General features: G+C 46.8%; 1 protein-coding gene across 1 annotated transcript in view; it reads right to left on the bottom strand.

Moving 5' to 3' along the window:
* COL17A1 (collagen type XVII alpha 1 chain) overlaps positions 1-17,147 on the bottom strand; it is a 64,462-nt gene that overhangs the window by 30,557 nt on the left and 16,758 nt on the right. Inside the window, exons 9-23 of the mRNA XM_024100481.3 lie at positions 16,129-16,272; positions 14,848-15,003; positions 13,944-14,015; positions 12,851-12,922; positions 12,131-12,199; positions 10,028-10,192; positions 9,316-9,405; positions 8,034-8,078; positions 7,356-7,505; positions 5,478-5,693; positions 4,207-4,245; positions 3,917-3,943; positions 1,697-1,723; positions 794-856; positions 466-570 (exon numbers count right to left, since the gene is read on the bottom strand). Of these exons, the coding sequence (XP_023956249.2) occupies positions 466-570; positions 794-856; positions 1,697-1,723; positions 3,917-3,943; positions 4,207-4,245; positions 5,478-5,693; positions 7,356-7,505; positions 8,034-8,078; positions 9,316-9,405; positions 10,028-10,192; positions 12,131-12,199; positions 12,851-12,922; positions 13,944-14,015; positions 14,848-15,003; positions 16,129-16,272 (1,440 nt within the window). The remainder of the gene's footprint in view (positions 1-465; positions 571-793; positions 857-1,696; positions 1,724-3,916; positions 3,944-4,206; positions 4,246-5,477; positions 5,694-7,355; positions 7,506-8,033; positions 8,079-9,315; positions 9,406-10,027; positions 10,193-12,130; positions 12,200-12,850; positions 12,923-13,943; positions 14,016-14,847; positions 15,004-16,128; positions 16,273-17,147) is intronic.

Genomic DNA, 17,147 nt, shown 5'->3' with positions numbered 1-17,147 from the left:
AGAAATTAAAAGGTTCTTTTTGGTAGGACACACAATCAGAACCATCACCCAGCACCAACCCTTTTGCCTTTTTGCACACGCTCAGCAGTTTTCTGGTTTAGTCTATTTATTCAACTCTGTAGTAGCTCTGGGCCAGAGCCTTTCGTTTGACTCTTGCCTCACCATTGGCAGTGTAGATAAGGTAAAAATTAGCTGAGAGCCAAACCTCTTCGGGGTCTGCAAAACCCAACCCTGACTGATGAGCTTTGGCAAAACAAAAGCCGACTGGTTTGGCCATTGTCGAGGTGGCACAAACCCGAAACCTTTCGGCCCTATTCCAAGTGGAGAGGCAGATAAAAGGAAACCTGGATCTGAACTATCAAAACTAAATCCTGACCACTGAGACTTTTGCAAAATCAGAACCGAGACCCATTCTCCATGGCCCATCTCTTTATGCACTGGGGATAGGACAGGACAGTCTCCTACCTCTGTCTCCTTTCTCTCCAAATCCAGGTGGTCCAGGTTCCCCACGAGGCCCTGGTAGCCCTTCTCGCCCTCTTTGGCCTGTGGGTCCTTCTCTGCCGTGATCACCTATGGAAAGCAAATGGCTTGTAATATAGCTTTATACGTTCCATGCAGTGAAATTCAGTGTCTCCCCTCCACGCCACCCCCCGCAGCAGGACGGCAAGGGCCACGCTGGGGAGCTGTGTTTGCACATGCAGGTTGAGGGTATGCACATACTGTGTGAGTCTCCCACAATAACTGAGCTGTGATAAGCTCAGAGTAATCTGTAAGGTGGGTCAGTGCTGCTTACCCATGCTGCCTTTCTGTCCTTTCGGTCCCTCTGGTCCTGGGTGCCCAGTCAAACCTGGGACACCTGTAAGCAAAACACAATGTGGTAAATCTGCAGTTTCCCTGACTATGGACCAAGGGTGGGTGTCTAGGAAATATGAAAATAAGGGATTTGGAAATCCAGGACTGCAGAGTTAGGGTGGCTGGGCTGAAAAAATATATTGTTTGCTAAGCACTGTATGTGTGCAGGGGTCTCTTACCAGCATATGGTAGGTAGGGTAGGGTGTGACAATAAATATTCTCTGGCTCTGAGAACATTCCTGTCCAACACGGCTGATACTGAAGGATGCGTGATTTTGTCTATAAAATGTTTCTAAATATTTAACATGTACAGGTCTGGAGGCCACATACCAGCCGAGCGTGAGTGCTGCACTGTCATTTGACACAGTGGCGACATTTGCACGACGGAACGCCCACTTGTAATGCACACAGCTTTGCATGCACACACCCTTTGCACACACATTGTCAGGGCATGATCACTCTTGCAGGCAGCTGATAGAATTGTCACAGGCAAAACCCCGTTTGCAATTATTGGCCAGAATCTTTCAAACGTGCCCACAGGTCTCAGTGCACCAAAATCGTGCAGGGAAACGTGTGCTCACACACAAGCCAGGACAGGATGAAGCCTCGTGGCAAATAAAGCCTTTGAGCAGTAGGGCAGTGGTTCTGCCTGTATTTCAAAACCAAGGGTATCATAACTTCAAGCAGTATAAGACATTTGCAATGGCACAAGAGTTAAACTCCATGCAGAGCCAGCCTGGAGGGGTTTGAGGTGCAAAATTAATCCTAGCTGACTGCAGTGTCCCTGCGTGCACTGTTCAGCTGAAGCGCCACGGAGACTGGCGACTTGTAGAGCTCAGCCTACCTGGTGGACCAAGAAGTCCTTGATCTCCTGTTAGAACAAAGAAACAGACCATTAATGGGAAAACGGCTCTTTCCTTATGTTCCCACCTTCACCCTTTTGCTAGTTATTACCCTTCTGCCAAAAACCAGCGGGGTAGGTGCCTTGCCTTTGACAAATCAAAGACCCCAACATTCCTTAAAAGCACATTTTGATTAAATCAGATACCGTACAATTTCTGTCTTGCTTTTCAAACGGGTGAGTGTATTTTTGGATACAAAGCAATACCTCTGATCCCCTCTACAATGCTCTCTAGACTCGGGTCTTTGCCAGGGGATAGTATTGACAAGCGAACAGCCATGTGGCGGGTATAATAGGCGTGGCTGTTCGCTTGTCAATACTATCCCCTGGCAAAGACCCGAGTCCCTGCTGCCCGACACCTGGGCCATGGTGCCTCCCCTCTCCGCCTCTTCCCCTCCCTGCTCTAACCCTTCCCTGAAGTTCCCACGGCTCGCTGCTGCTGTCTGGAGTGAATCTTCTTCCTCTCTTCTCCTCCACCCCACCCCCTTCTCCCCTCTGAGGTCCCTGCAGCTGCTGGCTGCATCTCTCCTCACGCCCCCCTCCCCATGGGGCGCGGGCTGTGTGTGTGTGTGTGTGTGAGAATGCGAGCGGGGAGTCAGTGGCAGACTGGGGGAGTGAGGAGGAGAGTGGAGGGGATCCCTGAGTAAGGCTGTGTCTACACTGCCACTTTCAGCGCTAAAAGTGGAGCCACAAAAGTTTTAGCCAGTATAGACACTGCTTTATCGCCGGGAGCCGTGCTCCCGCGCTCGTTCAGGGTGGTTATTTTTTATCGCCGGAAGAGCTCTCCCCCGGCGATAAAGCGTGATTACACTGCCCACGTCACGGTGCTGTAACATGGGCAGTGTCGACATATTACACAGTAGGCTGGTCTAGACTGGGGGGGGATCGATCTAAGATATGCAACTTCAGCTACGTGAAGTCGAAGTATCTTAGATCGATTTACCTCGGGTCCTCACGGCGCAGGATTGATGGCCGCGGCTCCCCCGTCGACTCCGCTACCGCCTCTCGCGCTGGTGGAGTTCCGGAGTCGACGGGGGAGCGCGTTGGGGGATCGATTTATCGCGTCTAGATGAGACGCGATAAATCGATCCCCGATAGATTGATTACTACCCACCGATCGGGGTGAAAAAGTCTTCCAGAGACTTACTAGCAGAGATCACTGGAACTGTTAAAGGGCCATTGAAGTGGTAATGAAGCTATTTGACAGGCATTTGCCAATGCCCAGGAAGTCTTTGGCCACATTCAGCCGGCTTTATGTTGTAGGAAAATGTGTTTATTGGGGATAAAAACAGTTTCCAAATGACGACTCCTCAGTTATTCTCTGTACCCAGCAGAAGTAACTGCTAACCTGGCTCAAGGAGGAGCTGACCTAGCCAGTGAGTTTATTTCTTGATCTAGTCGTTTTATTCAAACCCAGTTTAAGTAAACGAGTCTGGCAGGGAATTCTGGGTGAGGTGATCAAACTACTGTCTTAATGCAGGCTGTCACTGACAAGCACTTTTTCAAAAGGAGAGATTAGGTTTCAGGTTGGTGCAGGTAGCCTGGCTTTTCGTCTCTCTGTCTCTGTACAGCGAACACCGAACTCCCCGCCATGCACAGGAGAATCTATCTGGCAAGTGAGCTACACCTGTTGCCTGTTCAGTTCCTTTGGGGAATGTTATTAGTGCTTTAAGGTGAAAAGAGGAGAGGGTCTCGGGAGGAGGGGGCAACAGCAGGGTGAGGAGGCGAGCGGTGAACTAGCTGCACAGCAGGTGGTGGTGGAGGTCTCATGGCGGGCGGGGACTGGTCTGGCTGGGGGGAGGAGGGGAGCAGAGGGGGGATCTCGGGAAGGGGTGAAGAGGTGAGTGGCGAATCAGCCGTGGGTGGGGGCTGGGCCCGGGGCAGAGCAGGGGTGGAGTGTGGGCGGAAGAGGCAGGACAAGGAGCTCGCCTCCCCCAGAGGAAGTTTCACTCACCGCCCATGAGAACAGCCAACACTGTCATTATCATACTTGACCCAGGGAACCATTTAGAAGGTGAGAAGCAGTCACCACTTCATCAGCCTCTCAACAGAACTAACTTCTTTGAGAGACAAAAGCCCTTCCTTCAGCTAAGTGCTTCTAAATCGAGAGTTCTCACAGCACGTTGCCCGGGTATATGAGAAAATGTCTAATTTCAGACTCACCTTTGGGACCTTGCACTCCCATATCACCTGAGAAAGGAGAAAAAAAAATCAAATCAAGAGAGATCCAGGAGGTATTCCCAGTGATTGCTCATTTTGGGACCATCCTTTCTTCCTTGTTACACTCCAAACTCTCAGTGAGAGCCCTGGGAGTTTGGGGTGAACATGGAATGCAGGATCGGGCCCTTCCCATTTTAACTAGTTGTGCCAGTCAATTCTCTGGATTCACTGTGCAAATTATTAGAAGAACCTGAGACACAGAACAAAGAAAGGGAAACACAACTCTCCTGTACCTTTCAGACCAGGTTCCCCTTTCTCCCCTCGGAAGAAACCTGCAATGGGAAGTAAAATGGTTGTTAGATTTAATTACACAATTTCAGGTAAAACAATCTCTCTCTTTCTCTCTGAAGACACAAGGCTGCTTTTGACTCGATTTCAAGACTGGAGGCGGCATAGTCTAGCGGGCAGAGCATGGATTTGGAAAGTAGGAGCTCCCTAGACTGACAGGAGTGACTCCCCTTGAAATCAACTGCACTCATCTCCTGCAGAGGAAAGAGAAATCAGGCTTTCTGAGTGCCAATCCCATTCCTGACTCTCTGACCTTGGGCAAATCACGTAACCATATTTTCTCCATCTGTAAAATACTGACAGGAGTGTTGTAAGGAATAATCAGTTACTTTTTGTGCAGTGCTTTAAAAACGATAAGCCTTATCAGTGCTGTAAGTATGATTCATAATTACACGGAACATTACTTTACAACCACCTTGATATCGCTCTCTTGGATAAGTAGGGTAGATTTAACCTCTCTGCTACTTCCATTACAGGCAGCATTCTAAGACCTGTACTTGCTTGCAGCATGCTCTCCCATAATAGGAAGGGTTCATAATTTGGCTATAGTGTGCTGCACTTTGAAGGCCTCTGCCAACTCAGATATGGAGTCACACACCTTACCTGGGAAGAAAGACTATTCTGCAAGTCTTTCCACTTATCTGGGACAGTGAACAGGGCACGTTTTCAAAAAATGGCCACCTAAACTGCTCCTGCAAAACTTGCATATGCAACATTTGCATGTTCAGACTATTCATCTGTGCAAGCAAATCTATTTTTGCATGGGCAGTGCATGCATCTCTCCATATTCCGAATGCAAGTGTAGATTGTGTGAATGCAAATTTTACATGAGCAATTTAGACAGGGAATTTGGAAAATCTGAAACGAGAGAATGATAAGGGCTCAAGAGTTTACATTTGTCAGTGCAATCTGACTGCAGGGACAAGGGTGGGGCTGAAATGAAGTAAGATCAGATCTCAGTTACACCAATGTAAATCTGGAATAACTCCACTAAAGCCAGTGAAGTTATTCCAGGTTGAGATCAGAATCTGCCTCTTCTTCAATAATATATATGGAATCTGGTAACACCATGTTCTACATGTCTTGCTACCTAATTGCAATCTTAAATCACACAGCAGTGTGGACAGTGCAAATGGCAGATCCACCTTTTTTTCCTGGTGAAGCATCTTTTAGCAATCCAGTCTCATGGAATTTCTTGGACTCTTGCCCTTCTTACCTTGTCCTCTTTCCAAAGCCATTTTGTTCCTCATAAACAGCCAGAGAGCCTCTTGATCTTTATGACTGAAACCTGTAGCATAGTTTGGACCTTTCCCGACATCAGAATCACTGTACTTTTGGTTAATTTCCCCATTGTGTGGATTAATTAACAGGTAGTTGGCTTGGGCTTTCTCCAGATTTTCCACACGAGATTTCAGCTTCTTCATTTCTTCCGCTGAAAGGTTAAATTAAAGTAAAATATTAAAGGGGAAGGAGCAGTGGGTTGATCCCCATAACATTTATTTCTAAAGGCAGAAGCAGGGGAAAGTTCATTGTCAACTAACAGTTGCTACTGAATTTGGCGGGGGATGGGAGGGTAGGGTACGGTTATTCTGTGTATTTTGTAGCAGGGATTTCCACTGGACTGAAAAGACATCTTTTGAACCTGTCGGCCTCTAAGAGGAAGAATTATCTTGTGGTCAGAGCACAAGAGTGGGAGTCAGATCTAAATTCTTCTCCCAGCTGTGCCATTGATTTCCTGAGTGATCTTGAGCAAGTTACATGCATCCCTTCTCTGGTCTCGTCTATACTAGGGAAAAAAGGAGTTTTCCTAACCTAAGTTAAATAACACGAGATAAAATCCTAAAGTGGAAAAGACAGTTTGTAGCTTTCACACAGGTTAGTTGGTTGAGGCAAAGCCTAAGGTTTTAATTCATAGTCTTTAGTTCAACCTGTTTATACACGTGGAAACGACACACTGCCTTGTCTTCACTAGGATTTTACCTTGCATTAGTTACCTCGAGTTAAGACCCAACTGTTTTCCTAGTGAAGATGCACCCTGTGTGCTTCATTCCTCACATCTGTAAAACAGGAACAATACTGATTTCTATCCCTCGTACGGCTGTTGTGAAGCCTAATCTGCTAATGCTGGACAAGCGCCTTGAGAGCCTTGATGGACAGCACAGGAGAAGTGCAAGGCTTTCTAATTATCACGTAAAGGCACAGACAAAGAAATGCGCATTTAGTAGCTAAATCCACACAACTGAAAGATATTAGACCTAAGAAAATTTGAAAGCTAAGCTGATCAAACATGGCTGCTTTTGGGGCCAGTGTGTACCGTGTTGGTACAGCATGGGAGAGCCGCTGGACTCCCAAGTATCCTCCTGCTGCATTTGTGTCCAACGCTGATCAGTTCTTTACGGGAGGTGACACAGATCACGTCACGGACGGTAATGGGCCCTGGCAGCACAGTTTGGGGCTGGGAGCGGAGCCGTGTCTCCAGAAGCGGGGGACCTGGACAGAAGTAAGGGGGCCGAGGCTGGGACCATAGCTGGGGGCAGGCGTGGGGCTGGGAGTGGAACCCCGTGCAAAACCTGGGGGTGCTGCAGCACCCCCTGCACCCCTAGTTCCCGCGCCAATGCTGCCCAGAGGAGAAGTTTCCTAACCCTGGTCACTTAGAGGTTGGCTTTTGCCCTGAAGCAAGAGGGTTTCTATCCCTTACACATTATTTTTATCCTATCTGAGATATCTGTTGTTCTCATTATCCTAATCTTTGTCTTATCTTTTACTTACCCTTGCTAAGCACTCAGTGAAAGTAACTTCACAGGCTAATTATGTGCTCTGCAAAAAAGTATTGCATGGGACAGATATTATTACATTTTCTCTACCATCCATTATCTTGTTTCCCTCTGTGTTGTCCCCTCTAAAGGGGGTTTGGATGGAGAGTTTTGCTTTCCTTCATTATCGATCCGGATCTGAACTTCTTCAAAGTTTGGGGGGTATTTAGATTTGGGGTTTGGTTCAGGCCAATCACTAATCACATCTGGAGTTCACTGAACCATCTACTACCTGAAGTATATAGTCCATCCTTTGGCCTGCTCTTGCTGTGATCTCTTACCCAAAGCGATGAGTCCGAAGAGCAATCCAAGGAGGAACAGCCAGGCTAGGAGCAAACCCAGGAGCCATTTCCACCAGCTACAGCAGGAACCACAGGGACACCAAGCTGGGGCTGCCCCTATCCCTCCCCCTCCATGATCGCCTCCAATTTCTAAAGTGGGAAAGGACAACAGCAAGGTTAATAAACAACTTCAATAGGAGAATAAGACCTGCAGGGGCAGGCCCATTAAATACAGCACTACGGAAAAACCTTTCCACTTCAGTTTGCACACAATGTGTGAAATTCAGACCATCCTGATGTCAATGGCAAAACTCCGCGTGATTTCAACAGGGCTAATGTTTTTTAAACTGCTGCCTTCCAGTCACTGCTTGCACAGCGATGACACAATGAGTTGCAGCCGTAGTTCTGCATAGCTGCTCTGATAACTACTTGATTCGCCCCTGCAGTCAAGAAGCGCGTCTACTCAGATTCACACCCACAACTGAATTACGGGTGCAAATTTTGCAGGTGCAGACTGTGCTCATCCTAAAACAGCAACCCTTATGAAAATGGCCTCCCCGCTTCATTGATCACTTACGGATTATTTATATCACAGCTGTGTAATTCTTTTTTCCATTGAAAGTAAACTACGCTTTAATATATCCCCTCCTACTAAAGAATCTTCAAAGCGCTACTGACCTGCGTAAGTTGCTTTGTCCTTTGTTGACACGGATTTTAGACCGCCTGTTGTTAAAAAACAAAAGAGATTTTAATGATCTTTCTTTACAGGGGCCAACCACACCCAGGAGAATGTGGACACAGCTAAAATACAATTCTGTTTACCAGTGTGTCTTTAGCACAAACTGTTTTCCACAATGCTTTATTCTAACCACCTTGCTATCCCTCTCTTGGATAAGTTGGGTAGATTTAATCCCTCCATTACAGGCAGCATTCTAAGACCTGTACTTGCTTGCAATATGCTCTCCCATAACAGAATGAAATTATGCAAGGCCATAAGCAGATAATAGTATAAACTACAGGAAATAATGGAACAAAATTGGTGCAAATCGCATATTGCAGGTAAGCTGAGCTGAACATGGGTGCAAGCAGGAAAGTGATGTAAGGTCACGTGTACTGAACTGGCATTCCTTGAGTCTGAAAAACAAGTGAAATTTACACACCCTGGGGATGAAAGGATGATGTAGCGGGAAAAGCAATTAACCGGAAAGTATAAGTGTAAGTAGAGGTCAGTTTACCCCTGTTACTAACTTCCTGTTACATGTACATCTCTTTACTCTAGTGCATATAATTCACACTCATTTTACACACCCAGGATCTGATTCAACACTGTCACTCCAATAGTGTAACTCCTCTGATACCATTGAATCAAGTCTTATGTGACAAGCCAGCACAAGTCATTAATTAATTATTAATTATTATTATTATTATTATTAAGCATGTCTTTCCAGTAGCACCCCAATGTGCTAGGCGTTTTCCAGGAAGAGAAGAAGTTCCAGCCCTTGCCCCAAGGGCTTAAAATCTGAAGACAGACAAACAGACAGAGGATGCGGGGAAGGGAATACAACATATAAACAGAGAGGTCAAGCACATGATTGACTTGGTCTTAATAATATGACACAGTTCTTTTTTTTTTTAAATAGGTCATACAATATTCCCGATCCCTAGTTTACCACTAACTTAACTAGCTCCACCACTTAGCATCAACATGGAATAGGCCCCTTTCTGGTTTGTGAATCGAGGCATTCAACCACCAGGCTAATACACAGTGAGAGAGGAAATTAAGAGGCACAGGCAAGGGATATGTTCAGATGGGACTGGAAAGGAGATCGGGAGGGCAGGTGAGGTGGAGAGAGCTAGGCAGGCTGTCCCAGATGGTGCAGAAGAGGAAGCTCTGACACGTAGTGAGGAGAACATGTGCTGGGACAAACAGGCGATCGGTGCCAGAATGACCGTCTCTTACCGTTTGTTTCAGATTTCAGGTAGGAGTCTGCAGCGTAAGAGGAAGAGAAGCCCTGCTTTTCTTTCTTCAAGGTGTCTTCTGCAAAGGACGCTGTGTGGAGTCCAAAGAGGAGTCAAATATGTCTTACCAGAAGTCAAACTGGGCCAGATCCTCAGCTTGTGTAAACCGGCATAGCTCCATGGAAGTCAATGGGGCCATGCGGATATACACCAACTATAGCTCTGTCCCTTGGTTTTAAGCCCTTGAGTTTTACAAGCAAGCTGGCTAATGGGCATGCCTTGTAAAGTTCTCCATGGAGTTTCATAGAGAGACTATGAACTTTGTCCCCATGTACCTGGTGGGAGAAGCTGTCCTCAAGTGGATAAGGGATGACATGGCAGCCCAAAGGTCTACTCTGCATTCCCGTGGCTTATAAAGTTATAGAGCTGAAAACTCCAGAGATGGAAAAGCCTTTTTAGGTCACTGAGTCCGTCTCATGCAGGTTTAGTCCCAGTGGTACCAAGGTTTGGTTCAGTGTCATTTTAAATGTGCCCAAAGGGTAGGGGTTTCGCCACTCCCCTGGGCAGACTGTTCCGCAGCCGGATAGATTGCAATAGCAGTTTCCCGAACCTGCCAGACTCTCACCTTTGGGACTATTTCCCAGTAATTAACATTCATTTCTAAGCTCCTAGCATGCATGCATGTCATGGGAGATGGTGGGAGGAGAACATACTTCCACTGAGCCCCATGCTGGAAGCACTGAAGACCTTGCCGCTGTCCTTCGTCATGATCAAGAGCTCCATCTCCTTCTTGGCAGGGACGTTCTCCTTCTCCAGCAGCAGGAACTTGCAGTCTTTACGCAGGATGTCGTCGCTCTGGGAGTTCACAGTGCTTCCAACTGGGGTGTGTGAAGGGAGGGGGGGAGAGAGAGAGTGAGAGAGAGAGATTGGTTAGTGGGGAGAAAGGATGTTTCAGTGATTAGGATGCTATCCTAGGATTTGGGAAACCTGGATTCAATTCTCTGCTCTGCCACAGGCTTCCTGTGTGACCTTAGGCAAGTCACTTTGCCTCTATCTGCCTCAGTTCCCCACGTGGAAAATAGGGATCACAGCGGTGCCCTACCTCATGGTGGTGTTGTGAGGATAACTACATTTAAGACTGTGAGTAAGGAAGCCATATCAGATAAGATACAGAGTGCACTTTTGCTGAGAAAGCTTGCGGACAAGCCACAGCTGAAATGAAACCGTTTGGTAAAGTCCAGGCTCCTTTGGTGATGAGGATATGGATACCATAAGCACTGAGCTATGGAACAATCAGTCCTTTGGCTAGCAGAAGAGCAGCAGTGTTGAGCAGGTTTTCTGTTTATGCTAGCTTTATGCTGATTGCTGCTGAGAACTCTATATACGGTTTGGTATAGGCATATAATACATTCACATGCAAATGGAAAGTAGATCCACTGAATTGCTTGGTCTTCTAACAAAATGGTGTACAAAAACTAAACTTGCAAATGTACCGGCACAAAGTTCAGATTAAAGATAATGGGCCTGCTTTTACTCTGTTACCCTGGTGTGAATCTGGAGTAGTCATTGCTGCCTACTCTACTGTGAGTTTTGCAATATTTTATTGCTTTCTTAAAGGCCCACCTTCTGGTGTCTTGTGATTACATGACAAGCTGGGCGGTAATTAAAAAAAAAATTTCTAGCACTCATAGTTGGGGAGAAAAGTTTGAAAACATGAACCCTAAAGGCTCAAAAACAAGAAGGCAAAACAAAAGAACCCAGAATTTATTTGTTAAAATCTCATGATTGTTAAACCAATCTCATAAATTTTGAACTCTTGGGGCTAGTAATGCTGCAAAATTATGTACAAAACTAACCTTGCAAATGTTCAGGTTCCATATTAAAGATAATGGGCCTGATTTTGCTTCCAATTACTCTCGTTTAAATCAGGATTAACTTCAGTGAGGCCAACTGAGTTACACCAATATGACCGTGGCATGGGGAAGGTCAGACTCGGGCCTCTGATTTTCTAGTGCTGAATTTGCTGCTCCTTTGTTTTCATTTGTGAACAGCAAGAGTGACATCTAGTGGACACTCATAGACTCATAGACTTTAAGGTCAGAAGGGACCATTATAATCATCTGGTCTGACCCCCTGCATGCTGCAGGCCACAAAACCGTCCCTACCCCTTCCCTTGACTCTGCTGTTGAAATCCCCAAATCCTGTGTTTTAGTGACTTCAATTGGCAGAGAACCCTCCTGCTAGCGATCCCTGCCCCATGCTGCGGAGGAAGGCGAAAAACCTCCAGGGCCTCAGCCAATCTACCCTGGAGGAAAATTCCTTCCCGACCCCAAATATAACACTTTGGTTAGTGATCTGTGTTTATTTCTTCTAAGGCTATTCCATGTGTTACAGTGGCCCAAGAGGGTGAATCCGAGACTATGTCTACACCATAATCACTGGGTGGGGTTGCAACTGGAGGAGACATACTGGCGCGAGCTTTAGTTTAGCTAGCAGGGTACTGGGGCAGTGAAGCTGCAGCAGTGTGAGTTTCAGCATGGGCTAGCACTGTGTGTGATTACCCAGAGTTCCAGGTGGGATCGGCTCGTACACTCAATGCCGAGGCACACACTGTTGCAGTTACATGCAGCACCTAAGCTAGCTAGATTAAAGTGACTTTGGGTATGTCTACGTGGGCTGCAATCTTCTGGGTATGTCCACACCAGCTGCAACCATAGATACTTTCAAACCATGATCTGCCCGCATGAGGACAATTGCCCACACAAATCATCAGCTATATACTGTCAGCCCTGGACTTCCATGAGTTGCAGACTCACCAGCTGAAGTGCACACTCCACTACCAGCCATGCCAGCGCTCTGGGAAGTGTTTTTCTTCACTCCGTATACTGCAAGACAGAAATCAGCAGAGACTAAAACCACAGACCTTAAACTCTCCTAGCCAGAGGAAGAGCCGCACAATTGCAGATGCTAAAGAAGCAGGCTGAGAGAAGGGGAAAAAATAGAATGGTTCCCAAAAGGAAAGAGGCCGGGGAGCCTGAGCTACCGACCCAAACGCACCTTGGACTTGATCCTGCAACTTTGCCCCTGTGAAAAGTTCTTTTGAAAGTGTATGGGACAACTTGCTCAGGTAAGAGCTTCCCCAGTGACGAAGGGCATGCAGGAGTGGGCTCATTGTTTGCCTGGGGTGCTGACAGTTGGACCTCACATTTGCAGGGCTGAAGGGAACACCCCATCCCATCCCATATGACACACCAGAAAAACTGCCAGAGGGAACCGGTGTTCATATTTCTTTAATAGGATCAATTAGAATTGAACACATTTTCTTCTCGATTCGAATCCCAATTACATTTCCTGTAAAGCACTGATTCCGCTCTTTGCACTGTCCCGTCTTTTATGCACTGTGCATCCTGGGAAAGGCCCCTGCTGTGAATTATTTGATCATTAAGGAGTTACTGGGACATGGGAAGCGCTATTGCATAACAAAGCCACACAGATCAGTTACCCAGCCTCTCCTCTATGATTAAAATATCACTGACCTGTGGAGGCTGTGGTTGCACTATGAGTCATGGCTGCAGAGCTTGGAGCCAGGTTGTTTTGAACACCAAACACTGCAAAGAAAAATGCCCTGAGGTGAATAACAAGAGGTCGGCACTGCAACTGGCATTTGGACAAACAAAAACTAGGACCAATGAAAATAATAGTAATTACAGTGATTCCTGCTTGCAAAGGTAGAGTAGCAGGCCTGAGATGACCCCCCTCCGCGGACTCTAAATGAACTCAGCTGGCCAGCTGAATGTTTCACACACATTTGTGTTCATTACTTTCAATAGGAATTTTGCACATCTGTCACTTTCCCTTCCACAACTCCCCCACTACCCTGCCCCCCAATATCACCCTGTCCTGGAAGCCGTGGTCAGCTCAGGCTAAATAAAGGTGGCCATTTTGGAACATTAGACTTAAACAGACTTGAAGAGACCTGCCGTTGTCTCTGTGCTGTGTATGCCTTTCTGGAGGGGCTGGATTGTAAAAAAAGGGTTAAATTCACTGACCGGTCTAGCCTGGCTAAGGGTGAGCCGAGGGGCAATGTGATAGCCACACCGAGTACGTGAAAGGTGTAGACACCATGAAGGGGAGAAATGTTTAGGGTTATGTAGGAGGGTCTAGCCAGGAGTAATGGGATGGGATTGAGCAAAGGGAACTGTACTGGGCTGAACATCAGGAAACAGCAAGGTCTGGCAGACACTCATTTTTACTCCCTGGGGAAGCAGTGGAAGTTCAAATTATTTGAAATGAAACATTTGAGATTTTCCTATAGGACACAATCCTGGATTTGTCTCACAAGGATAGACAAGTTGGCCTAACAGATGCTTTCCAAATAAATGACATTTCTCCCGAGACCCCAAATATTCCATCGCTACTTTCTAATGCCAATGACACAGGGCAAAGGCTGAAGTAACGCCACTTCAGCCAAGAGAGTTACTCCAGGTGGACATGCTGACTGATGTAACTGTGATCAGGACCCGGCACAAAGAACGCACCGAGGGGGAATCTAGGTGTCTTTTTGTTATACATTTCAGCTGATGTGCTGAGCTCCATGAAACGAAGAAGGGAAGAAGAGAGAAGTCTGACCTGTTGAGGAACTGCTCAGCCCTGTGTTCAGAGTGGGAGAGCCGGGAGCCAGGTTATTTGGGACGCCAAACACTGCAAGAGGAGGAAAAAGATGATTTGGCACAGCAGAGAAATGAGATCCCAGCGCATCCAGGGAGATGGCTCAGCCCCCAAAGCCTGAGAGTGAATGGGTCACTAGGAAATTTCATTCCTTCATGAAAAACACATTCTGCTAGGAAACGTACAATAAACACACTGGGGGAAATCTAAAATCATGGCACAAAACACTCTGTTTTACTCTATTTTAAAAAGGGAGAAGGTTTTGATCTCAAAAAAGTTACAGTGACTGGACACGGTTAGGATGCCAAGTCCTTTAAACCTTAGAGGATCCATCACCGTTCCATTTGCAGTAGAAAACAGCGGCATTGAGGACGACGCTTCCTGACATTCAGAAATGAGCCTGAGACACAACATTCAGTCCCAGCATTCACTGACTGAAGTGGGAGTTCTGGATGTGCAAGGAATGCAGGATTACACCCAATAGTCCTAATGTGGAATCCAAACCCTGTCATAACTCAAACACCCTCCATATTCCAATCCAATGTTGTCTTGTCTAAGAGGCTTGATTGTGAGCTCATTGAAGTCAATGGTAAAGTTCAGCAGCACAGGATCAGGCACTGTGGACGTTTGATCTCCATGAATAAGGGATTCAAAGCATAATCAACGCAGAAGTAATTCCAGGGGCACAGGGAGACAGAAATCTATGGAGAACAATCAAGTGCATTTGCTCCCACCTCCACTATCCCTCCCCCACCCTCAACATCCCCTCGTCCCATGCACAAAACACCAGCAGCAGGACAAAGAGGGTCCCACGGTCTGTGCCCTGTCAGCACAAGTGGCCAAGGGAGTGGGGTGGTTACTGTACCTGATCCTGTTGAATGGGACATGGTGTTGACCAGGGAAGAACCCTGGGCCATGTTGTTGTGGTAACTGCCAAGGGAAGACCCTGCAGGCAGGGTGGAGGACCACATGTATGGAGGGAGGGCAGCATTCAGTATGGTTGTGTCGTATGTCCCCGACACTGGAGAGGAAACAGTAATGGGGTTGAGTGAGAGTGGTAACAGAAATCAGACCACCTACTCAGAGGCAGAGGACACACAAAGCCAGGTGTCGATCTCAGTTTCTGATCAGGTCCTGATCTCCAGTGCAAATCTGGAGTCACTCCCTCAGTTTCAACGGAGTGACTCCAGATTCACACCTGTGTAACTGAGATCAGCACCTGGCCCGCTATAGCCAAGCCAATTGTGAACCCATTAGACAAATACAGAGATTGCCTTAATTTGTGTCACTTCACTGTAACCACTTGCAAAGCACCTCAAGGGTTTAATCACAGGCACATATGATGATGCCAGAATACAAACTAAACACATTTCAGTCCACATCCTGGTGAGGAAATCAACATTGGATATGGATCCCCGGATTCTTCCATGACACTTCCACACATGGGCAACTATTGTATCGTTAATGAATGACTAGGAAAGACACCAGGTGAGTCAGTTCCTCACTAGGGTATTTGAACCTCTGCACCCAGATAAATATGAGAGTTGAGCCATTATTTGTTCTGTTAAACACTGGTAGAGTTCAGTGGTGTTACACCAGGGGTGAATTTGACCCATGATGCCTAAAGCACTATAGCAGGGATGGGTACGTGAACGAAAGATGACGTATTGGACCATTTTCGTTCCTCGCATAGCTCCATTGACCAATGAACATGTGGGGTTGGTGAGGCGCAGACTATTGGGCCAAATGTAGGGCATTCTACAGGGTGGCCTGTGGTAACGTCCATCTTGCTGCTTAGACCAAGACAGAGAATGGATTGCTTGGGGCTTTAGTCTCCATCAGCCTCAACTCTGAATTAAAGATGATGGCAGCTGGAATCTGCTCTGTTTTATGAAAATTAAGGGGGCCCTGGCAATTATGGCCCTGCTCTGGGCAGTATCTGGGCACCCCTGTGTGTAACTCCCCTTTTTGCATTGTTATTACACTCTGGAAAAGACAGCAAACATTTTTAACCTGAATTGTTCCTGACATTGTTTTAGTTTTATAAGAATTGGCTGGAATTTCTATATCACAAGCCACATGCTTTAAATGAATCATTCCCCGCTCCCTGCACAGCCGGCATTGCTAACACCCCTCTGCAAAGCACCTGACTGGGAGCTCTCAGTCACCATCTTCGTTTCCACTACAGCTTTCTTGGGGATGGGGAGAGTGCTGGATGACGATCGTGTGGGGCTGACGCTGGCTGATCGACTCCCCTTCAGCAAACGCTTCACATCATCCAGTTCCGTCCCTGGCAGAGAAAAAAGATGTCCAGACTAAGCCCAAAGCCACCACCCAATATAGCCTGCAACCAGAGATGCTCTTAATACTTGAACAAGTTTAAGAGAAGTGGAGTCCAGCAGGAAACGGGGCCATTTCCCAAAGCTCCTTAGAACTCTGCATTTGGCAAATGGCTGTCCCATCTCCAGCACTTCCCCCTGAAAGTGGATTAGGTGGGATAAAACACCAGAGGATATACAGCAGGGCAAAATCCTAAACTGGCTGGGGGGGGGGGGGTAGCGGAATCCTCAGTAGGACTTTCCCATCTCTTTCTACAAAATCATAGTCTGATTGTCTCGTGAGAGGATTAGTTTCTGGGACTAGTGTGGCCCCCAATTCCTGGAAGGAGGTACTGATATCTCTGGAACTCCAGCTGGGATATCACTGAACACTGGTGACTCTCTAGGCTGTGCAAGGCGCTGAACCTGTTTATGAAGTGCTCTTTTGTTGTTAATGCACAAATTCCTGTCTAATCTAATGCACTTTTCAGCAGGGTATAGAGGCACCCACAAGAGTGCAGGCTCACTCTCGTAACAGCACAGCACTATGACCAAGACCAAAGAACTCTTGTAAAGCCCCTCACTTTCATAGGGAGGCAACTGAAGTCAGCAGTGAGGACGTAGGGTCCTTCATCATTGACCTCAATAGGAGGTTTGCCAGTCACTTCAATGGGAACAGGATTGGGGCCTTAGTGAGGAGAGGAGCAATTGGCAAAATGATTCTACCCAGGAGCAACTCATTCAGGCTAAATAAAACTGCCCTGGCAAAATACAGGTCTAGGCCACAGCAAACTTCCTCACTCTTCACACTTTAAATTAAAATTACTTGCAGAGAGTGAAGGGAGGC

Source organism: Chrysemys picta, chromosome 7, assembly GCF_011386835.1.
Source record: "Chrysemys picta bellii isolate R12L10 chromosome 7, ASM1138683v2, whole genome shotgun sequence".
Lineage (NCBI taxonomy): Eukaryota > Metazoa > Chordata > Testudines > Emydidae > Chrysemys > Chrysemys picta.
This window is presented reverse-complemented; position numbering and strand designations above follow the sequence as displayed.